This window comes from Adiantum capillus-veneris, chromosome 29, assembly GCF_014529385.1.
Source record: "Adiantum capillus-veneris isolate H3 chromosome 29, ASM1452938v2, whole genome shotgun sequence".
Classification (NCBI taxonomy): domain Eukaryota; kingdom Viridiplantae; phylum Streptophyta; class Polypodiopsida; order Polypodiales; family Pteridaceae; genus Adiantum; species Adiantum capillus-veneris.
The window spans coordinates 129,377,235-129,403,076 of record NC_140959.1 but is presented as its reverse complement, the minus strand read 5'-3'; the positions used below and the strand labels follow the sequence as shown (position 1 = coordinate 129,403,076).

The following is a 25,842-nucleotide window of genomic DNA, read 5'->3' as shown; positions in this document are numbered from 1 at the left end:
GGTCTCACCTATATATTTGTATCTTATCCTCAATATGAATCGGTCTTTGGGAGCGTATATGGTGTGTCTCTTGTCTCGTCTCTCTCTCCTTCTCTCTACATCTCAACATTGTATCAGAGCCACTTAGACTGATATGTCATATTTCCGGTAGCACCAGAATCAACAATAAAAAGTGATCCATCACGTACATGAAGTATTCTATCTGGAGCAACTGAACATAGGACGCAGCTTGTTTTTGGTACAATGTTGTTTCGATGTTCAGTAGCATATGCTCTATTACGATCTTTGTCGAATCGACGCTTATAGCACATATGAGTGGGATGATCAGATCGTCCACAATATTCACAAGAAGAAGAAGAAGAGTCTCTAGATAAATGTGGTTGTTTTGTGGTAATATTGTGTTCTTCATCATATTGACATGCCCAACAATCATCTTCAGTATGGCCATTTGTGTTGCAGTAAGAACATTGCTTATTAGGAAATTTGAGACAAGAGAAAATATTACCGCGACGGCCACCTCTGTGGTTCCTCGTTGAAATGGACGCCTTCAAGCATAAAAAGCACGTTCTATCTGTTGTGACTCGGTCTCCTCTTGTGAAATCATAGTTGTATCGTGACCAGCATTACGACGTTCTTGATGTTGAGAGTATTCAATTAAAGACATGCAGGCTTGGTCGAAATCAATACCATCTTTATTAGAGAGAATAGTAACAATGTTATCATAAGAAGAGTCCTTCACCATATCAAGGAGAAGTGTAATCAGTTGCTTTTGTGGAACAAGATCACCGGTAGCAGTAAGTTTATTAATAATAGATTTGAAAGATTCAATATGTCTCGTCATGGGAGTACCAACTTCATATTGTAACTTGTTAAGAAACCCTCTCAAATAAATTATTTCTGTGAGAGATTTCTTCTGAAAGTTTGCAATAAGGTACTTCCATATGTGGTGGGAAGTAGGCAGTTCATACATATCAAGCAAAAGGGAATCAGTAAGAGCAGAAAGAATATACCAACGAGTTGCTTTATCACGTCGTTGCCAATCCGTATAGGCAACATTCCAATCTTCAAATATAGGTCCTTTAGTGATCAGCACGTTATCATTATCCGTATCAACAGGCTGAGGTGGACAAACACGATTTCCAAGAACGACATCAGAGAGTTCATCGCCTTCAAAAATTAACATCTTTGCTTTCCAGCCTGGAAATCCTTGGCCTTGGAAAGGAGGAACAGAACGCTGGCCAGAAGGAAAGCCGTTGACAAGAATAGTCATAGCCATATCTTGTTGCGAGAAGACGTATAAGATGAGATCGCAGAATCTGCACACCATATATGGTGAAGTCCGCAATTGAGAATGAGAGAAATATGAGGACTGCGTTTTGTCAACGATAAACGCAAGAAGGATGCTCAAGGAACGTCCAAAGATGTGAGAGACGTCACCCAAAAAGGCAGGGTAAAGGAGACGTTAATAATAAAAGAGTCCTCAAAATAGAGTGGCGTGAGACACAACATTGACGGCCACAATACGAATAGCAAAAAGCTAAATTTTCTCGAAAAGGTTAACACCAAAATTAGAAAAACGATCGCGGCCGCTTCACGAAGAAGTACGGCGAAGAAAGCTGAGTCAAGCTCAATTGCAATAAAAACAGTATAACTTTCTACTGTAAACTCCGATTGACGCAAACCTAGAACTCAAATCGAAGAGCTCGACAAGACGAACAAGTTTTGGATGAAAAAATCTGTTACGCTACGCTCCATCGCGCTTTTCTCGTTTCTCCAAATTTTGAGTAGAACACCCCGAAAATTTGAGATGTAGTTCAGGGTATCATCAACAAGAAAACGTAATCAACAATTAGATTGATTAGCAATAAACGGCACACAAAACACTAATCATATTCTTCTTAACACAAAACAACCACAGTTAACAAGAATCAACGCTCAAAAAATAAAATTTGTAGCAATTTTGAATCTTACATGCGAATCGCATACACATACTGTTTTGTCACCATGAATTGAATCTGAAAGAAATGAAAAAGCCTGAAGCAATGATTCTGATGATACTAAATCATTGCTTCAGGCTTTTTCATTTCTTTCAGATGATGAAACTCATCCTATAGAGCAACTTTCCTCTTCACAACCATCCATTCCGAATGGTTCCAATGATGATATTGATATTTTTGTTGATCTGCCTATTGAGTTTGAACATGGCTCATGATCATGTTTATGATGACGACATTGCTGATAATGCTTTTTATACTTCTAAAGATCCGATCACTTATGATGAAGCTATCTCTTCACCACAAAAGGATCAATGGCAAGAGGCTATGGAGGCAGAGTATGATTCTCTTATCTCTAAAGGTACATGGATACTAACTGAATTACCTCCTAGTCGTACAGCTATTAAATGTAAGTGGGTGTATAAGACAAAAGTAAATGCAGATGTATCTTTTGACAAATTCAAGGCGCGTTTAGTTGCAAAAGGTTACTCCCAAGTAGCCGGTGTTGATTATCAAGAGACTTTTTCACCAGTTGTTCACATTACAAGTGTTTGAGTTTTATTGGCATTTGCTGTTCAATTTGATTTAGAAGCTCATCAAATGGATGTGCGAACTGCTTTTCTTAATGGTGACTTGAAAGAGGAAATTTATATGGAACAACCAGAAGGGTTTGTTATTCCACGTAAAGAAGACCTTGTTGCTCAACTCCATAAGGCACTATATGGTCTCAAACAAGCTTCGCGAGCCTGGTATACAAAATTTGATCTTTTTCTCACCTCTAAAGGATTCATCTCTTGCTCGTCAAACCCCAACTTATACATAAAACGCCAAGGTAGCAGTTTTGTGATTCTTGCTCTTTATGTGGATGATACCATCCTTGTTTCCAATGATTTGGGATTTCTTCAACAAGTGAAAAAGTTATTGTCTTCTGCATTTGATATGGTGGATCTTGGAGAGATTCACTCGTGTCTTGGCATTCAAGTCCAACGGAACCGTACAAAAGGTATTTTATTCCTTCGACAGTAAAATTTTATTACAGATACTATTCAAAAATTTAGTATGGAATCTGCACATTCAGCCAATACACCTTGTCTTGCGAGCTCTACGAAGAACACTTCTGAGAATGGCGGTCAACTTGTCACAAATCAACCTTATGCTAACTTGATTGGATGTCTTCAGTTTGTTGGCATGAACACTTGTCTTGATATTCTGTTTGCTGCTAATTATCTTGGACAACATCTTGCATGTCCTTCTCTTAAGCATTGGTCTTCTACAAAGCGTGTATTGAAATACTTGAAAGGCACTACAGATTTTGGTTTAGTCTATCGGTGACAACTCACATCGGATTCTATGCAATCTCTTTCTCTTTTGGGTTACATAGATGCAGACTGGGCAAGCTCACATTTATCTATGCGATCTACTAGTGGAAATTTCTTCTTTATAAATGGTTGTCTTGTCTCTTGGACCAGCAAGAAACAACGTTGTGTTGCAGTTTCTATGACTGAGTCAGAATATGTTGCAGCATCACTTACAGCTCGTGAGTTGATTTTCCTTCGACAAATGCTGGTTGATATTGGTCTCTCTCCTCTTTCTAGCACACCCTTGCGGTGTGACAACCAAAGTGCTATTAGTCTTCCAAAAGACTATGTTCAACATAATAAGTCAAAGCACATTGCTTTCCATTATCATTATGTCAGGTATGAAGTATGCAAAGGAACCATTATGGTTGAACATTGTCCAAGTGACCAAATGATTGCAGACATTTTGACCAAAGGCCTCAACGAGTCACGTTTCATCCTCTTGCGCTCGGAGCTTGGACTTGCTTCAGCCTCACTCTTTCTAGATTAGATTCTTTGCTATTGAATAGCTTTGTACATATGACATTGTAATCTTTTAGGTACCATGCACTATGCACACTCCACATTTGTACATTGTGATCTCTGAGTCACTTGAATATTTGTACATAGATGCACAATTCACTTTCACATCATCATCGCTGGTTCATATTTTCACATTGTATAGGGGCTTGGGTTTTTCCCTTGAACTCCCCAAGGATTTTTTCATCCAAATCTAGAGACCTTTGTTTGAGTGGGGGTGTTGGAGCTATATATGGCTCACTCTACTCAACTTGGTCTCACCTATATATTTGTATCTTGTCCTCAATATGAATCAGTCTTTGGGAGCGTATATGGTGTGTCTCTTGTCTTGTCTCTCTCTCTTTCTCTCTACATATCAACACTTGAATTCCATTTAAATATAGAAGAAGCATAAAAATTATCAAAAACTTCCTTCCCATGACAAATCTAGACACAAATGTGAAGTACCAAATGTGTACAAATCAACTGATTGCTTCGACAATGCAGCCTTTCAAATTCCTTCAAAGACAATCAAACATGTACCGAAATTGAGACTTTATTTTGAGTTTGAACCCAAGCTACAATTTTTTTTTAGAGCAATTAGAAATTTTCAAGAGATTAATATTTCTAACTAGAAATAAGAGACTCTATGAGTGTGCATGGGAGCATATGGGAGTGCGAGTGCGAGTGGAACAAAGACAATGTTTGGTGGATCTCTCAGTGAGAAGATTACTCATCGCTCCTTATTCTTTCCATAAAACCAAAGTATAAGATATGATTAATGATGGTGGCAGGCCAGTTGGCCCGGATCCCAACAATCTCCCAGTTGAAGGCCAATGTGGCTCAAGTGGGAACAATGTGCAAACTACTTTGAGGATAGACTCTTTGTCAGATCATCCACCAGGTCCTCCTTCATGTGGAATTTGGCTAACTCAATGCTTTTGCTAGCCAACATTAGGAAAAAGATGGACTCTCCATGGGCCTCTTTGATTAAGGGGAGGTTAAGAACTAGCCAATGGGGTGAGAGCTGGGATATCACCTAGAGCCTCAAGAATATTAGGCATGTCATATGTTGTCCCCTTTTCTCTTGTGGTTTTCCAAGTCATAAGCAGTTTCTCAAGCCATTACCATGGTTTAAGTGGGCCAAGGGTGTTCAGTTCCCGCTGGTAAGTCATATTGCCCATTAATCTAAATGCAGAATTGGCAAAGGAAAGTATAATATATACGAAGGCTTTAAGGCTTTTTGGGGCGTGCAAATGAGCTCAGCCAATCATTGTTGCCCACTTATATTCAAATAAAGCATCGCCTTCATGGGCCACTATCTGAGGCAGCTCTGCAGGAGGACCATGCTACCCACTTATATTTGAATAAAGCCTCGCCTTCATGGGCCGCTGCCTGAGAGAGAAGTGCAAAAGGAACGGTCGCAGAAGATGCTTCGCAAGTGCATGCAGCTCCATCTCTCCCTTCCTCCTAGCGTCATCTGCATTAACTCCCTCCTTGCCTCAGAGCGCACGCGGCCTTCTCCCATTCACTGAACCTGCAAGGTTTGCCGCGTACGGATGAAGCTGCCTAAAATGCTTAATACGCATGCACTTCCTACTGGTCCACGTTGCCTTGAGGTTATGTGCTCCCACAGCTCCACGCTATACGCTCCACAGGGCTCCAGCCTGTCACAGTTTTGCTTCGTCGGCTACCCTTTATAAGCTAATTGCCTAGAGCTCACGAACAAAAATAAATTATTTAACTTGTTTTCGAAAGCCTTCCTTTGAAAATTATACCATTTCAAAATTTGAAAATTTATTTAACTTGTTTTCAAAAGCTTTCCTTTGAAAATTATACCATTTCAAAATTTGAAAGCTGCCACATGGACCAATTAAATTGGCAAACTGACTTTTGCAAGTGCTTTTGAGGCAGAAAGGTATTATCAACCTAATTTCAAGAAAAGTCATATATATCTTTCTTCAATATGAGAGCTTTTTATATGAGGTGTTGCATTTAAGAGCCTAAAAACCACCATTGACCCTAGTAGTAGTTTTCTATGTCCCCCAAGGGCCAACAATTTAGTAGCTAATCCCTTAAAATTAGGGATCCTTACAAGGCCCATGGGGAGTCCAGATTTTTCCTAATGACATGATACATGACCTCAATGTTGTTGAGCTATATATACTATCTCTATATATAGAGATACTATATATAGCTCAACACCATGTTGAGAGAGAAGGAGAGGTCACAGAAGTAGAACCCCAAAGTGTGTAGAATACACACATGAGATGATGTATATATAGAGGGGACCTGGGTGCCATAAATTGAGTAGCTTCACATATAAGCTCAACACCCCCGCTCAAATAAGGGTGCCTAACTATGGATGAAAAAACCCTTGGGGGATCAAGGGAAAAATCCACTGCTCTATATACACCGACCGTTATATTATAAAAATCATTGCATATACAAATGTTCACGAGGAGCTACATCACTCCTTTTACAATGAATATTTTATGAGGAGCTACATCACTCCTTTTACAATGAATGTTTTATGAGGAGTTACATTACTCTTATCCTATCAAATACAATAATGAATACAAAGGTTCAATAAAGAGGTGTAAAGGCTATCGATTAGCTTGTTATCAAAAGTATCTCCGTGAATCTGCTGTGTAGCTTGTCATCAATATCGCATCACCAAACATGTCTTCATGTTGTCATCAATATGGCATCACCAAACATATCTTCATAAATCTTTTATTGTCACCAAGTTTTTCTTCATAAAATCAATTCTTTGATCAATCCTACATAGATCATAGACTCAAAAGAACATAGTCATGAAAATTATTAGCATCGTTAGTGAAATAATTACGTTCACAATGCCATAAGAGATGGTTCACGTGGCCACTCTTTTGACGACATATATACGCACGACAACATCTGGTACATAAAGTATGAACATAAAAGTACAGGATGCGTGATGACGTGATGCAAATGATATGTGTATATACTACTAAAATAACATTTATCAACGTAGTGATCAATGATTATCATCAAAGTATTAACAGAACATCATCATTGTATCAATAAAAATGAATAAATCATCATGGTATCAACGAAAAGCATCATGATATCACCGAGAATAATCATTGTATCAACGAAACAACATCATGGCATCACCGAGAATAACCATGGTATCAACGAAATAACATCATGGTATCACCGAGAATAACCATGGTATCAACGAAAAAACATCATGGTATCATCGAGAATAACCATGGTATCAACGAAACAACGAAACAACATCATGGTATCACCGAGAATAACCATGGTATCAACGAAACATCATCATGGTATCAACAAAGAAAAATCACGATGGAATCAACAAAATATCATCATGGAATCACCGAGAATAACCATGGTATCAACGAAATATCATCATGGCATCACCGAGAATAACCATGGTATCAATGAAATATCATCATGGTATCAACGAAAATCACCATGACCAAAGTACTAAGAAAACATCATCATGGTACCATCAAAATCACTATGGTATCAACGAGAAATTATCAATAAAACGACGTAAACTATTGTTCTAAAAGAATAATTATACGAGAATCAATGAACAACTATATCATATAACAAAAGATCATGTACCAACAATAGCTCGATAGAATTTGGACGATCATCAAAACGGCTCGACTGAATCGGAACGATATGTAACTGGCTTTTGCAGCAAAGTTACGTCAGTAACAAATATATGATTGATGAAGAAAAAATATAATTGAGAAGTTTTCAATTATGAGAGAAATCCAAAGCAAAAAGTAAAATTTTGCTTTTCAAACATATTCGCAGCCTGAGACGATTACCCAAAATCGGTGCAGAATTAAGAGAAACTTTCTTCTGCAAAGTTATAGATCACATCGATTCTGATGGCTCAAGCGAATGGTTTCTCATCAATTCCGATGCCTGTAGCGGCTAGTTTCTGCAAAATCGTTTTCAATCACAAGAAAAAACAAACAAAAAGCGAAGTTGCTTTTTAGGCATGTACGCAGACTGTGAACGATAACTCAAAATCAGTGGAAAATTTGAAAAAACTTTCTTCTGCAAAATTATAGATCACATCGAATCTGGAGTTTCACCAAGGTAATTTATGCAAAATTGTTTTCAATTAGCAGAAAAATCAAAAACAAAAAGCGAAAGTTGCTTTTCAGGTATGTACGCAGTCCGCGAACGATAACTCAAAATCGGTGCAGAATTTAAAAAACTTCCTTCTGCAAAGTTGTAGACCACATCAATTCCGGTGCCTCCAACGTGTAGTTTTTGCAAATCCGTTTTGGATCAGGAGAAAAATCAAAGATAAAAACGTACTGCTCTAATACCATGTTGAGAGAGAAGGAGAGGGCATAGAAGTTGAACCCCAAAGTGTGTAGAATACACACATGACATGATGTATATATAGAGGGGACCTGGGTGAATATCTTTGAGTCTCTATACACACTGCTTGATGTGACTTTCATCCTGTAAACAATACCAACTCAAGAAACATATGGAGATCTGAAGGGTAGAAATACCCACATCACATTGTCCTTAGAGACAGTTCGCGAGGCCGTTCTAGGAACGACATAGAAACAAATGTAAGGACGATGCAATCACATATGCAGACGACATAGAAACAAACATAGTAACAATGTTATCACATGTGCACACATATATACAAAGTCGACATATAAAAACACGATGGGACCCCTTAGATTATTTGTATGCTTGCACGGAGAGAAAATGCATTCCATAACATAAGGTTGACGTGACGATAGATTTTCATGGCTGACGAAAAGATAGAGTTTCAGTAGCGAGACGAGACGATAGATGTTCTGTTGCCAAACGAGACAATAGATGTTCAATTGCCAAACGAGACAATAGATTTTCAGCTATGCGGATCCGCCACCATCAATCTTTTACGAGACGACAAAACTTCAATGTAGCCATAACATAAGTCATCTTGCCATGTCAAAAGGCTTCATGCTAGCCATAGCACACGGCTTTGACGAGACGAGAAGAAATCCTTTTAGCCATAAGAGAGGGCTTTGACGACATAATTTGAACGTGTTTCCATATCGTAAACATGGCATTGGACGTACTTATGTATACCATTAACAATGCATATCCATGATCTTGAGACGTATTTCATCTGCATCAAAGCCAAATAGACGAAAGATCAATATCAAGAACATTAGTAAAAGGTTTGAACTTAGAAGAAAATACGCTGCCAAAAATAGACTGACATATGCAGCCACAGCATAGGCCACGAATGTATACACCCAAAGTAGGTTGTTAAAGACTGTAGTGTGGCCAAGAATAGAGAACCTCAAGCTAATTTTATCAGGCACACTACAAACCAGTATAATTGATGCACACTTTTGAACAAAGTCTGCAACTGCCTGAGAAGAAATCTTGGGCACAGGACCTGCCCACAACACATAACCATGCTTCTCTTTCTCACTATACTTCTCAGCTTCCACTGCCCGATGATGTCTTCTATGATATTCCCCCGAAACTCAAGCGGAGCCCCTGCGGCATCGCCCACGAAGAGGCCTAACAGCGAGCCCAGCACACGGCCTGTCGACACCATTGCAAAGACTAGTCATATTAATAAGCCCATTTGGAAGTATGAAAATATACCACTCGACAAAGAGGTACAAAGCATTAGAACATGGGCTGCAAACCCGAAACATAACCGTGCATGCACCACTATGGCATCGCAAAAAACACACAGACTGAGACAGCGCCGTTCTGGAAAAGCTGGAAAATCCCAAGATGCTATAAATATGGGAAGCAAATAGGCTAGGTTTGTATTGGAGGGGATGAGCAAGCATCTGCGTACGCTGATAGTGAGAGAATTAATCCGGGTCTGCATGCGTCTCAATCGCCACTAGAAATGGTCCCCTCCTGCACCAAGTATGTCTATCATTGGCGCGCATGTCTTTAATGTCTGCGCTGCGACTAATTAACAGACCCTTGCCGCTCCTCGTCATTAAAATATCACCACAGTTAAAAAACACCTAACAGCTATATTTAGTGCAAAGACTAATAAAGTGATTCTTGCCCCCTGCATAGGAGCGCTAGGACAAGCGAGAGGAGCACCCACTGCATGCTCTCAGAGCAGACTTCCTCTCCTTGAAGGTAGACCTGTATCGAATGTTGTCTACTTTATTTAGATGTGCTCATAAAGCTGGAGACAGAAAAGAAGCCGTGAGCTTTCATGAGTTCTCAAACCAATCAAGCCTAGTGCACGCGACCCTAATCTTGGGGGCACACATCCCGTTAATATGACACACTCTTTTGAAGGTTAGAGAAATCTATGATATTGTACTGCCAATAATAGCGAGCGATTAATTCCAAGAGCGCTATTGTAACTGTAAAAATAGGCAATAAGAATTGGCGCTGTCTAAAATAGGGAGGATATAGCCCGCTAATTATAGATGCTTCTTTCTCTCGTGAAGCTTCTAGATTCTTGCAGATGTTAATGTTTGTAGAGCTGCTTCTCTCTCTTCAACTCCTATATTCAGGAATTCTCTCTTCTCATGTGCATACAGTAACCTGCACGTTTTCATGTTTGCAAAGCTGCCTCACTCTCTTCCGCTCTTATATAGCAATTCTCTCTGCCTTGCATGCATATAATAACCTGCCACTACAAGAGGTTGTATGCTCTTGTGACGCTGTTAGCGACGGAAATACACTGGGTTTTTATAACCTCCGGCGTCGCTAAAACCGTCGCTACGAGAGCGTAGCTATATGAGACACTATAGGCGTCGCTATATACCTCGCTATAAGCGTCGCTATAAGCGTCGCTATAAGCGTCGCTATATAGAGACGCTCATAGCGACGGTTATAGCGACGTTTACACAGAAGTCTATAGCGACGCTTATAACGACGCTCCAGAGCCATAAATAACGACGGTTATAGCGACGCCCGAGAGAATTTTTTTTTTGGTGACAGGGCATTGAATGCCCTGCCACCCATCAACCATATTGTACTTGATTCACTTTTAAAAAAAAGGGCAAGGGTAGATAATAGACCCAAAATAGTCACCCACAAGACGCATTGTTTGCAAAATTGACAAATGTAAAATTGACAATTGTACACATCATAGGCAAAATGAATTGATTGGCAAATGTAATAATGACAATTGTACAACATCATAGGCATAAAGAATTGATTGGCGAAATGAACTGCGGTGACAAATGTAATAATATACATGGTTCAAAAAGACGTATAAAATCCGTCTCATGATACATAAGCTATGAGAAACCCTAAACTAATGCTATCTAGCTACGGCTAAACTGACGTCCTCTAGTCAGACGTCTCATCGCGTCCAAGCGGCGTATCTGTCGGATTCTGCAAAAAAATACAATAAGACAGCTTTCAGTAAGTATAAACATATAACGACATTTATAAAACAATACAAAAAATAGAAAAGAGTAAACCCTAATACTAACCATGCCGCTGCGAGAACTGAGAATGTCCATCAGGGCGTTTAAGCCCTTCCTGCCTGCGTACTCGTGCTCGTACGATGTGGGATCACGTCCTGTCATCGACCTCTGTCAAAACATACAAAGATTTCATTATGTTAGAATTAAAAAACTCATAAACCCTAAACTATCGAACATAAAGAGCAATGCGAAAACACTTACAAAATCGGCCTCAAATGATGCCCATCCACCGCTCCCCAAGTGGTGCGAGCTCCCTGCCTCTACTCGCGCTCTGGCTGCATCCTTTTGTTGCTTCCACTTGTCAGGATTCTCGCGCGTTGCTTTCTTCGCATTCTTCCAATCTTCTTTGGCCAGCCAATCTTGCCTGTTCCACCCATGCTTGATTGCTTTTTGCACTTCGGAACGCTTGTGTTTGCAGTATGCGCGCATTCGAATCTTCATCAAGTCTTCATTGAAGCGTTGATCCCGTGTTGGAACAGGAAACTCATCATGAAGTATGCTGATGACTCTGGCTTTTAAATCACTTGGTACTTCACTCCATTTGTTTAGTATGTAGTGTCTAAACAACTGAGAGCAAATACCACGCATGCGCGAGATCACCTTCTTGCCGTCATCATCCATGATGATGCCGCCGCTGAAGTCGACGGAGTAAGGCAAGCCCTCTGGCCGGTGACGTGTGAACCTGGGTGTCCCGGCAGCGGTCTCTAGCGGCGTGTCGATGGGGGTACGGACGTCAGGTGTCTCCACCGGCGTCTGGGCCTCGAAGCGAGGAGTGTCGAGTGGGGTGGCTCCAGGCAGAGTAGGTAGAGGTGTGTAGCTGCTAGGAACAGTCAGCCGCGCAAAACCTGGCGTAGATGGCGATGCTGTGGCTGGTGTGGGGGCGGGCAAATAAGGAGAGGGTAAAGAGCCTTGTCGAACACGAGGCGGTGTGGAGGCATCGGCGGCGGAATCCCCACAACAACCACCACCGCCACCACTAGAGCGCCGGTGTCTAGACGAGTGTGAAGATCGTCTCGTCGACACCGAAGCTTCGGAGCGCGTCGAATGCTCCGAAAGAGAGGGAGATGCGGATGGAGTAGGAACGCGCGATGATGCGCCAGAGCGATGACACTCCACGTACCACTGTCTCTGCTGCGGTGACAAAGAAGAAAGAAACTCCTCATCATCCATACCTGCGTTAAACACACGAATATTTAAACTTAATATAGAATGAAGAGATCTCTGTTCAAATACAATATTTGTGGCTTTAAGAGATCTCTCTCTCATCCTCGCATAACTCAGCATAACTTTCTATATCTATATAGAGCTCTCCGTTTAAACACATATCCTCTGTTTCATTTTGTAGCTCCTCTGCATGCACCCCATATAGAGTAGTAGCATCTTGATGCTCGTCTGGCACCACCGCAGCGGCTTCTGATTGAGCATCTTCTCTGATCTCCTCCATTGATGCCGTTGTGATTGGCACATGGTAGCCTTCATACGTCCTTGCACTACGAGGGGCTACCTCTATGACATACCACCAGTTTGATGTAGACTTTGTAGGATGAAATATTACCTGCCAGAGCCACATAACTTACATGAGAGCTTTCAAGCACATAACTTGTAAAAGGGGGATGTTAACTATTTACATACTTACTTGTTCACAATGCTCGGGTAGTACAAAGTGTCTCTTAGGTCAGTCCATTTCTTAGTAGAATCCACCTCAAGAAAACCAGACTCTCCTCTACCCACAGTAGCGTTGCGACCCTCCATGATTATCTTGAACCATTGCACATCGAACAAGGCGACAAAAAATCCTCTGTAATCGATCCTCAAAATCTCTTCTAGCGTGCCGAAGTAAGTGAGTTCCGCCACCACAGGATCTGCATCAAAGGAACGTCGTCGACTAGACTATTCAAATTTTGCCATGATTCCACAATCTTGAGTAAAACGCTTTTTGTCGATCCGTTCCACCCTAAAATGTCGACCTTTACACCATGCTGCTGTGTATGACTTATACTACAACGAACAAAGATTATGAGTGGCCGTTCAAACGTGTAAAAATAAAGTCACTAGCTAGTCGTACATTGCAAACTTACCTTGGTCACGCAACCCCGAGAGTACTCCCACTCTTCCTCAGTCACTTCGTCACCGCATTGTTGTGCGCTTTTCAATTGGTTGTGCAACCATCTTAAGCTCATGAATGTTGGTAGGCTCTCCAGACCCGTCGGATAGTGCATCGGTGGTCGTCTTCCCCGTCTCCAATCGATTCGTGCCCTTTGTCGCTCTTGCTTTGCATCCTCATATTGTGAAATCCACTTTTGCATCACTGGATTGTGAAGCATGCAAAATCGGTTGATTTTAGCCTCTAGATCTTCCGTCATCTTCTTCTCAACACCGAGATTGCACATGACAATCCCAGATATGCGCTCATCATCTATGGTTCGCCATAGCGTGTCCTGGGCTTTATCAAATCCATCTAGCCACTCTCCAATGTACACTAGGGACTCTGATACCAACCAACGTTCTGCCATGCTACCCTCCGGACGTGCCTTTTGACGCACATATCCCTTAAGCGTTTTCATGAAACGTTCTAAGAAGAACATCCATCTGGAATGAACTGTGCCAGCTATTTCCACCTCATCAACTATGTGAACAAGAAGATGCACCTGAATGGTTAGCATGGTAGTAGGAAAATGTTTCTCAAACATGCACACAAGCTCCGCAGTATTTAGTTTGGTAAATGGTATGGAGTCTACGTTGATCTCCTTTTGTGAGATCCATTGCACCAGCTTTGCAAGTTTGTAGATTGTGTTATGGATGTCGAGAGACAAACATCCCTCAATGGCAACCGGTAAAATAAACTGTAAAGTATGTGCAGCAATGATATTAAAGTCCACATTTTATGCAATGATATTAAAGTCCACTATGAACATACCTGACAGATTTTATGCCAATCGTGTGACTTCAAACCGGTAAGCTTTCCTTCTTTAGTAAAACACGTTCGGAACGAGTGAATTACGCCAGTGGGGGTCCGCAAAGATCGAATGGTCTCTTTTACTTTGCGTTCTTGGGCTCCTGTGAAAATCCATGGTGCTTTAGGGAGTTTTATCGATCCATCAGACACTGTTTGCGGCCAATATTGCTCCTTACGATCCACATTTCTAAGGTCAACTCTGGCTCCCAAAGTATCTTTCTTGCCGGTCAGATGGTCCCATAGTAGATTACCCACATTCTTGAATATGTGCATTGGATCGAGCAAGTGATTGATCATGAGTCGGGGCCAGTATGGTAACTCATACCATAGAGATAGTCTCTTCATCCCTGGAGGCAATCCGTCATCGCACATCTCCTTATGCTCTAACCATGCTTGTGCAGACATCCTTGGTGGCTCTCTTCCCAAAAATCCATCGCGTAACACATGATTCTCTGGAAGATACGGTTGATGACCTTCGTAGATTTGCTTCTTCAGTGAGGGCGCCCTACGTGCATTCAGTCTAGGTCCACATGTGACACATGCTCTCTATCCGCTTGTTTGAATCCCTGCATGTATACACATGATAATAGATCAACTATGGGAAAAAACAAGATTTACAGTGTCTGAGTGAGGAGTGTCAATAGATCACCTGAGCATTCTGTTAGCCCGGGATAGTCATGCATGGTCCACGTTAGAATACCTCTGATCAAATCATTCCGTCGTCCTGTGTGTCGGCTCATATCCACCACCTCTATGCCAATCCACAATTGTTGTAGCTCTTCCAATAGTGGACGAAGATACACATCCATATTCTCCACTTTATATAGCCCTGGCACAATCAAGATTAGCCATAGGTGCCCCTTCTTCGTAGTCAACCACGGGGGAATGTTGTAGTTGACGATGACAACGGGCCATACACTGTAAGATGTTGATCTTTGACCAAATGGATTTACGCCATCCATAGCCAAGCCTAAGCGCAAATTTCGAGCTTCCCTGGAAAAATCCGACCATGTTCCATCTATATGTTTCCAGGCTGTGCACTCTGCAAGAATTCATAGCACACCATCCGAAGATTTATTCTCCTCATGCCATGATGCTAGGGCGGCCATGGACTTACATTCGAAGAAATGCTTGATGCGAGGAAGCAGAGGAAAATGTCGCAAAACCTTTTGTGGAATTTTTGTCCCGTGGAGATCTACTCGATATCTTTCGGAATCACATTTCGGACACTTCTCCATGTCTATGTATTCCCCTCTGAAAAGAATGCAGTCATTAGGACAAACGTGGATAGAATTGTAATCCATCCCCAAGTTTCGCAAAATCTTTCTTGCTTCATCTCGGGAATCTGGCATCACATTGTCAACTGTTAGTATGTGCTCTTTAAGCAATCTACACAACATAAAAATACGATGCAGTCGTGTAAAAATCTATCAGATCATTATACATTTAGAGTTTTATTAAAGTAAACTAATTGTAATAGATCACCTGAAAAGCGCTGTGACACTAGTGTAACTCCATCCAAACTTTGCCTGCATGTTGAGAAGAACCAAGAGTGCTTTCAATCTAGACATACGTGCTCCATTATACAATGGCGTATCAGCTTCACTTTTCATATCATCATAGATAAGCCTTTCTGAATCCATGATCGTCTCGATCATTTCATCAATCTCGAGCTCAAACATTGCCTCGTTGGGAATGTGCTCTGCATGATCATCCCCCGAGCTGTCAGAGGCTACATCTTGTGGCCTCACATATGCTGCTTGACCAAAGCGCCTGCGAACACGTCTATTGGGTTGCACGATTGCTGCTTGTTGGCCAGCGTCAGAGTCCGACGAGTTATAATTGGCAACAACTCGATCTATAATAGATGGATCGATCTCGCCAAATTTGCGAACGTGCTGCAAAGAAACACGTCTTGTCCGTCGCATAGCATGCTTGCATTGATTACAAGGACATAAGACCCTCGTTGAGAGATAGGTGTTTTGGTTGGACGGTCCCACATCCTCGTCACTACTCATAATGAGGATAAAAATCTTATAACCTGGACAACAAATTTAATATTCTATTGGCATTCTTTGTCTTATCTCTCTCTCTCTCTCTCTCTCTCTCTCTCTCTCTCTCTCTCTCTCTCTCTCTCTCTCTCTCTCTCTCTCTCTCTACCTCACATTCTCTAGTCATGTCCAATCCCCGCACACCTCGGTCTAGAGGTGCACGGAGATCAGAACCACCGGGTTATAATCTCGTCTTTATTGGTCAATACCTATATTTGTGGGTACAAGAAATATACAAACCCACTTCTACATGATACTACATGTAGTGGAAAAAACCCCTTTGCCTCTTCTCTAGCTGTAGCACTTCACAGCATCTTAACATCTTTTCACAGTAGATCTTCTCACTGTTCGTCTAACTCTAAACCCTAAACCGTAAGTAATTCTTGCGTGGACTCGATCTAACGTAAATAAGCGTAAATCTAAATAAACGTAAATCTAACTAAAAATAAACCTAAATCTAATTTAACTTAAGTCTACATCTAACCTTATCTTTAACGTCTTTTGGAATAGTTTCCTACGACGTTAAAACTCTCTTCTTCTTGTGTGTGTGTGTGTGTGTGTGTGTGTGGGGGGGGGGGGGGGGGGGGTAAACCTAAATAAACCTAAGTCTAATCTAATATAACATAAATCTAAATCTAACGTAAATTATGTTATATTAAAAACAAAGAACTAAACTAACAGGGATTATAAGAACCTTAAAACTGATTTAACACATAATTTTTCACATAACTCGGCAAGAGTTGGCATTCTCATCACTAAAGATGTGAGAGTTAACTTCCGGCGGTGACGGTGCCTGATCTCCATCCACATCTGACGACAGCAATTGGCCCTTTGGACCGTTCTTGCTCTTGTTACTAACTTTGAAGTTGCTGTTGAATGACTAGAGGTTGTCTAGATGGTCATTGTCGGGGATGTAATGACTCTTGCCGCCTTAAAGATCCACCTTAATCCCTATCTTCTGAAGACATTTCACCAGTACTTTTGGATCGACGGAGCCCACCATGAGTGAAGGCAGCAATACCCTATATTCCATTGAGGGCTTTCTTCGCCCGCTTCATGCACGCATCGCAGTCTATGGAGACCTAAATCTAATCTAATATAACGTAAATCTAAATCTAGCGTAAATAAACGTACATCTAACTAAAAATAAACCTCAATCTAATCTAATTTAACTTAAATAAACCTAAATCTAATTTAACGTAAGTCTACATCTAACCTAATCTTTAACGTCTTTTAGGATAGTTTCCTACGACGTTATAACTCTCTTCTTCTTGTGTGTGTGCACGTGTGTGGATGTGTGTGCCAATAAAAAAGAGATAAATGGTATTACCTTTCTATCACCCATGCCAAGTATGATAGATTGGTTATGCCATTTCCCTCTTGAATAATAGGTCTTGAGTTCAACTCATCGTCGGCTAGATCTTTAGGTCTTTTAATTTTAATTAGTTTCCTACGACGTTAAATTAGTTTCTCTCTCTTTCTCTCTCAATGTGTGCGTTTTTTTGTTTATGCATGTTTTCTCTCTCTTTTCCTCTCTCAATGTGTGCATTTTTTGTTTATGCATGTTCTCTCTCTCTTTTCCTCTCTCAATGTGTGCGTTTTTTGTTTATGCATGCTCTCTCTCTCTCTTTTCCTCTCTCAATGTGTGTGTGCATTCTTTGTTTATGTATGTGTGTGTGCGTTTTTGTTTATGTTTGTACTCTTTCTCTCTCTCTCTCTCTCTCTCTCTCTCTCTCTCTCTCAAAAACACTATGTGTGTGTGTGTGTGTGTGTGAGAGAGAGAGAGAGGGAGAGAGAAAGAGGGGAAGGGAACATGAGAGTGAGGAGAGGGAAGGAGCATACCTGGCTCTCCTTCCTCTCCTCGTGTGTGTGTGTGTGTGTGTGTGTGTGTGTGTGTGTGTGTTGAGAAGAAAGAGAGAGAGAGAGAGAGAGGGAGAGAGGGAGAGCGTTACCTGCTCCTTGCTTGAGGGTGCCGAAAAACTCAGATCTGAGATCTGAGTTTTTGGGCGCTCTCTGTTATTTTTTTTAGCCCAGCCGACGTCGCTATGAGTGTCACAAATTTACTTGTAAATTTGCGACGCTCATAGCGACGCCGGGAAATTTTTTTTTTCAGCGTCGCTGTGTGAGCGTCGCTAATATGAATAGCCTCTTGTAGTGTGCAGGTGTTAATGTTTGTAGAGCTGCCTCTCTCTCTTTCGCTTCTATAATCAAAGATTCCTTAGCGCGGGTACCATAACATCACGCAACCATCCATGATAACAAGCAAGTTAACAAGAACACCTCATACTGCAAAGAAATTTATTATCACGAACAGAAGAAAGATAAAATATACTTAGCTGTATGGAGAATTGTGTGCTATGATACCATGTTGAACTGGAGACGAGAGATGATCGAGAGAGAGCGAGACACGAGACGAGGGAGAAGAGAGAGAGAGAGAGAGAGATGACACCAGAATTGCATACCCCAAAGTGTGTCTACTGATCACACGAGATGCGTTTATATAGAAGGGACCAAGGTTCTATATATAGAGATACTATATATATAGCTCAACAAATGTGTTTTAATTTGAAATGAAATACAGACTTCTTTGCCAAAGCAATCGCAATCTATCTATCACATGCAATGTAATGTTGGAGTTTGGTGTATACCAAGGTCTCCCACTCGACGATATAACCACACAACTTCCTTGCTAGCACTGGAAATTGCAACATACTCAGCCTCAGTGGTGGAAGATGAAGTGCGCGAGCGGGAGCGTGTGTGAGTGTGTGAGTGTGTGCAGCAATGGAGAAGAGAGGAAAAGAGGAGACCTTGTGTTTGTGGGGGCTAAAAATCACTCTCTACATGTGAGCCCCCTTATTCTATTATGTACATAATGAATAAGTATAGTGGGCACGCACGTGGCCTAACCGACCACATGGGGATTTACCCCAACAACCTCCTACGTAAAGGCCAATGTGGCCGTGAGAGAGAAAATAAAGCCGTACAAAACCTATACAAGGTCATCACAAGTATGATCTCAGTCAACGCCCACTGGCTCACTAAATCTGTGTGCATCCAGCTCTAATCATAGAGAAAGTATAGAGCAATCGACAACATACTCCTCACCAAAGCCGCACACATCCTGCAGGTATCTCACCATACACTACAAAGTGACCCTATGCGCAAGGCCAACGTCAGTCACTGCACGACTAATTTCTCCCACTACAAATGCACCTATTGCAAATGCAATCTCGGGTCTCGAGATCAGTATCTTGTACGTGAGACTCCCAAATGCTTATGCAATCCTAGAAATATCTTTCAATTTGACCATCTCAGTCAAATCTGGCTCAAAACTCCACTCATGTTAATCACCCTGATACCCGAACTCCGATTCTTGGAGTCCATCCTCGTGTCCGTTGCATGTCACATGCGCACCAAGAGCATCTATCTGTCCTGAACCCTGTGTGGTAAGAGAAATGCCTAGCTCTAACTCACACACATCAGCCTCTAGCCTAAGCATATCCATGAATGACTGAATCACGGCTGAATCCTCAACACTCGAGTCATCCATATCTGTCATTGTATCCATGAATGGCATGCCCTACTACAGTGTTGTCGGCACAAGTGGCTCAACATGTTGCACAACATGTCCACACAAACCGCATAATCAGAGTCAGTGTATCCAAATATGCATGCATCACTGTTCCCAAAGCATAAGCACTTGTTGGCCAAACCCTTGATGCATCTCAAGATATACTTCACTGAATCCCTATGCTTTTTGCATGAATTTTCCATATACCTGTTGATCACTCCCATTGAAAATGCAATGTCCGGTTGCATGCTAACCATGGCGTACCTGAGATTGCAACTTGCCGAAGAATATGGAACCTTTTGCATCTCTACCTTTTCAACATCTGATTTGGGGCAATCATTCTTGCTAAGTTGTACATATTCAGCTATTGGGGTACTCAATGCTTTCGCCCCTTGCATGTTAAATTGTTGCAAGACCTTGTGAATATACTCTTCCTGTGAGGGGTTTTTATATTTGCGAGATTTTATTTTCAAGATTTTGAAATTGAAACATTATTTTTGAGCTTCTCATATTACACTAACCATATCTTCAAATATTAGTGTGGCATGAGGAAAGACTACATTAGACTATGCAAATGGAACACAAAGGCATTCGAGTGAATGCAATCACTTTTTTCAATGTGCATTGATGCCATACATGCATTGAAAACATGAGGGAAAACAAATACGACACGCACCAGATTAGGAACATTATACTTGGATGATTGATGGTTGTGAAGCAAATGGCATGCAAGTGGCAAAAAACATTGTATGAGCCAGTTTTCATCTGCAGTGATGCAAAAGACAGCTCCTCTCCACCAAATGCCTTCACATGTGCTTGCAACTTACGGACATGCATTATTTCTCACTACTTAAGTCGAAAACATGGGCATTTTAATGTATGGGAGGTTGTTTGTCAAAGTTTGTTAATAGCAAACATGTCAGATCTAGAATGGGGTCTCTTACAATGCATCATTGTGGGAGATGTTGAAAGCATAACAAGTTTTTGATGAAAACCTTGTTCAAGATGACTACCCTTGGATATGCCCTCGGGTATGCCAGAACATGAAATGCCAACTAGCTCTCAATTACTTCAGGCACATACAACGAAAATTCATTTTGAGATTTGCACGTAGTTCCTTCTTGGGTGTGATGTCAAGGATCACAACATGGGGTCTAAGGATACAAGCATAGACCATCTCAATTACAAGAATGTCCTCGTGGTTCATTTTTTCAAAATACTTAAGAGCTTCTCAGCTTTGGCTAGCTTGAGTACACTTTGTTTTTCGAGCATTACAAGAGGATTCTATGAAAAGGAAAATTCTCTAGGACACTTTTCCTTGATGCAGAGCACCACACTTGGCAAACATATTGAGGAGAGCATTACTACATATTATGATACTTGTTAAGTGTTTTCTAGAATACCCCAGACTGAGGTGAGTTACTTTAAAATAAGAGCAATCGAAGAAATTAAGGATGATATATGAAGGTAGGGCAAGTTGAAAATCACCAAAAACTTTTCCTTCCATGTGGATATCCCAAGTCCAATACACAGAAGCATCAGTTTATTGATTTACAAGAATGAAAATGAGCGTGCTAGCCTGAGTTGGCCTCAAATTAGACTATAGCAAGTGACACCTGTGCCTAGCAAAGGGCACAACATTCAATATACATGTGTTTCAATGAGAGTATTTATCTAGCACATTTTGATGCTTCAACATGAGATCCAATCGTGGAATGTACCCTCCACCGCCAATCATAACACAAAATAGGCAATCCACACCTAAAAATCCCATCATAATATTCATAGGCTTAAATATAAGAAAAGATTGTTGATGAGTATTCCATTCACAGCTTACAATTTCGTGAGACCCTCTTTTCTTCGCTTACGAGAGTTAGTGCCATGAAATTTGGTGGTCCCTAAAAGAGACGGCAGGAATCAGAGATGCATGCTATGGAATGGCTATGGAGGCTTCATCAAGCTGGTGTAGCAATGTTATTAACATGCCGTTCATGGTTTTCAGATTTTCCTCATTGAGAACTAGACAACCCAACAATCGACCACTCTTGTAATGCATATACAGGTGCTAAAGCATATTTGAGGGGAATCTTCCACCGCTCCTGGAGAAAGCTTTGCATTTGATGTGTTGGGTGAGGATGATATTTATCCTAAGAAAGGCTTGGAGTATATGTGATTCAATAACTTCGTGGGAATTGTTTATTGCTGAAAATAATTTAAACGGGGGAAGAAACTTGCTGTATCGAGACAAGTTCATCCGCCCTCAGCACTAAGGGGCACGGGAGCTTTAAGGAAGCCCAGGCGGTGGGATCAAGCGCGCGGAAGTGGGGCGCGGTGATTGATGGCATCGGGGCGCTACACGTGGCAAAAAAAGTAAACTTGGACGGGTTTTGGTAAACGGGGGCGCCGGGAGGTAAACTCGGACGGGAGGGTGATGTGGCCACGAAACGTGGCGTGAATGGGCTGAGGTGGAGTCCCAAGTGGCAAATGGTGGTGGGGGTGGTCTGAGGTGGGCGGCTTGCACTTCATGATACCTCGTACGTCGCATGCATGAGGATGGAAGCCCGAGGATGGGGGGTGAGTGACTACGTTTAGGGCATTCAAGCAGAGGGAGTTTTGCTGCTAGCTGATGCGAGAGGGCCTGAGGGAGGGCCTGCATTGCGTTAGACGAGCCATCTGGGGCCTCTAGACCAATCTACACAGATGAAGATTGGATCCAGGTGGAGATTGTGGCGTAGGTACAGATTGGGACAGTAGGCGAGATTACCAGGTATGTGTGTGTGTGTGTTGTGTGTGTGTGTGTGTGTGACACCGCCCCAAAACCACCTCCAAGAAAATATGTTTTTATCGTCTGTTGCTTGTCATGTTGCATCACACACACACACACACACACACACTTTCTATGAGACCACGGACAACAACAATTTTGTAGAGAACCGGGCAGCAGGTTTGTGTGTGTGTGTGGAAGAGAGAGAGAGAGAGAGAGAGCTGTGTCCCGATGCCTTCTGCTTCATGCATATTTTTGCCAACATGAGTCGTCCTGCTTGTCCGTTATGGTGCTTGCACCACAGGAAAAACTATAGCGCCAAGAAGGCCACATCAAGAGGTGCAGTCAAAGAAGCTAGTTGCGAAGAAGCATGGGTCAAATCTCGGGAGGGGCATGGGGGAGGCTTCGCCTGTAAAAGTTCCTCGTTGTATCCCTCGGCTAAGGGAGAAGGAGTTAAAGCAAACGGAGAATCAGCCTTCTCCATGCTCAGGCAATATGGCCCAAGTGGAGACACCAAAATCAGCGAATCTGCGCCTAAGAAAGAAGTTGGAAGGCATGTTTGCAGAGCCTGATCATAATGAAAACGAAGTGGATGAGAAGAAGGCTGGAAGAGCTAAGGAAAACGAAAAGAACCTTGATAAAGAAAAAGTTGGTGAAGGCAAGAGGGATCAGCCGTGTGTCGAGACGGTGGGCAACGGAGCGCAAAACAATATGGATTCTTTGAAGGGAGAAGGAGATAGAGGCATTGGTGCATCCTCAGCCATGGTTGAACCCTTGCCATATGTTGAGGTCTTCTTTCCTGATGGAAGGCTTGCACGGCAATGTCGAGTGAGCGATCATTGCCCTCAGCAGTTCCACTTTGAGTTGGTTCAATTGCAGATGGAGAGGCATCTAAAGATAGAGCATGGGCTTGATGTGGTCATTCCTCTTCGCAAGGGAGGTAGGCGTTCCAATGTTGAATTGGGCTCAAGAGAAAAACAGCCAAATGCAAGAGATAGTGCACAATGGCACAAGCAAGCGAAGATGCGCTTCGAGGATAGAGATAGGAAGTTTGCATTAAATCTGAAAAAAACAGAGCGCCTTCATCGTCTTTCAGCAACTGAGAAGTGGGATAAGCTCAGGCCTGAGTTTAGAAGAGTCTCAAAGGTAGAGTTTGTTGAGAAGATTGTCAAAGAGCGCATGGCAGCCTACCTCGCATCCTCAAAAGAGCGCATAGATTGCATCCAGCAGCGAATCGACGAAGGCTATGAAAAGAATGTGAGTACCATGGCCACTCCTTCGAGTTTACATATTATTGCATCATGCTTTATTATTACATTTGGTGTTGCATGTTTGCTTTGTTAGTCATAGTTCACTTGAAGGTGGATTGTTTGCCCGAATGCGGCAGTCCTCGTTTATTGAGACGGGTTTAGGTCCACATTGAGATTTCTCCCGTTAAATGGATGATTTAGGCATAATGACCTTGGAGATTATCCTTGCAAACCATTTACCATTAATGAGTTGAGGCATGTTTGCTTGCCTAGTCCCAGCTTATCTTAAGGTCCATTGTTTACTAGAAGTTGTCCTAGTTTATTGAAAAACTCATGGCGACTCTACCAAGTTTACATATTATCGCAGCATGGCTTATTACTACATTTGTTGTGGCATGTTTGCTTGCATGGTCCACTTTGTTGTGACATCCTAGTTCAAGGTGGATTTTTTTCCCAAAAGCGGCCTAGTTTACTGAGAGCAGTTTAGATTCACATTGCACTAGATCCCGTTTGAATGGCTAATTTAGGCCCGATGAAGTCTATGAATACTTGTGTTAAGGCATGTTTGCTTTCTTGGTCCGAGTTTACAAGGAAATGCATTAATTACTTGTGGTTGAGGCATGTTTGCTTTCTTCGTCCTAGTTTACAAGGCAGTGCATTGTTTGCTGGTAGTTGTCCTAGTTTACTGGTGGCTTTCGGAGGGATTTTAAGCTAATTCTCGACGTCTTGATTGAAATCATTTTATGTAAAATTGCTTGTTTCTGTTGAGCTTATATGTGAAGCTACTCAATATATGGCTTCTCTATATATGGCACCCGGGTCGCCTCTATATATACATCATCTCATGTGTGTATTCTACACACTTTGGGGTTCTATTTCTGTGCTCTCTCTTTCTCTCTCAACATGGTATCAAAGCAGTACGTTTTTTTTTTTGATTTCTCTGCTAATTAAAAACGATTTTGCAGAAATCGATGTGGTCTACAACTTTGCAGAAGGAAGTTTTTTCAAATTCTTCACCGATTTTGAGTTATTGTTCGCGGACTGCGTACATGCCTGAAAAGCCTACTTCGCTTTTTGTTTTTGATTTCTCTGCTAATTGAAAACGATTTTGCAGAAACTCCCCGCTCAAGAGACCGAAATCAATGCGGTCTACAACTTTGCAGAAGAAAGTTTTTTCAAATTCTTCACCGATTTTGAGTTATTGTTCGCGGACTGCGTACATGTCTGAAAAGCCTACTTCGCTTTTTGTTTTTGATTTCTCTGCTAATTGAAAACGATTTTGCAGAAACTTCCCAGCTGAGAGACCGAAATCAATGCGGTTTACAACTTTGCAGGAGAATTTTTTTTCAAATTCTTCACCGATTTTGAGTTATCGTTCGCGGACTGCGTACATGCCTGAAAAGCATGTTTCGCTTTTTGTTTTTGATTTCTCTGCTAATTGAAAACGATTTTACAGAAACTACCCGCATGAGAGACCGGAATCGATATGGTTTACAACTTTGCAGAAGGAAGTTTTTTCAAATTCTTCAGTGATTTGAGTTATCGTTCGTGGACTGCGTACATGCGTGAAAAGCATGTTCCGCTTTTTGTTTTTGATTTTTCTACTAATTGAAAACGATTTTGCAGAAACTACCACCGTGAGAGACCGGAATCGATGTGATCTACAACTTTGCAGAAGGAAGTTTTTTTTCAAATTCTGCACCGATTTTGAGTTATTGTTCGCGGACTGCATACATACGTGAACAACAAGTTTCGTTTTATGTTTTGATTTTTCTGCTAATTGAAAATGATTTGCAGAAACTACCCGCGCGAGGGATTGGAATCGATGTGGTCTACAACTTTGCAGAAGGAACTAGCCGCTGCAGGCATCGGAATCGATGAGAAACTATTCGCTTGAGCCATCGGAATTGATGTGGTCTATAACT

The 25,842-nt window shown here is 41.6% G+C and overlaps 1 protein-coding gene across 1 annotated transcript; it reads left to right on the top strand.

The window, feature by feature from the left end:
- Positions 1 to 23,018: 23,018 nt before the first annotated feature.
- On the top strand, positions 23,019 to 24,011 carry LOC147419920 (uncharacterized). The gene has a single exon (XM_086505535.1). It carries the CDS (start codon positions 23,061 to 23,063, stop codon positions 24,009 to 24,011), a length of 951 nt encoding a protein of 316 aa, XP_086361661.1. The 5' UTR covers positions 23,019 to 23,060.
- The last annotated feature ends 1,831 nt before the right edge of the window (positions 24,012 to 25,842 follow it).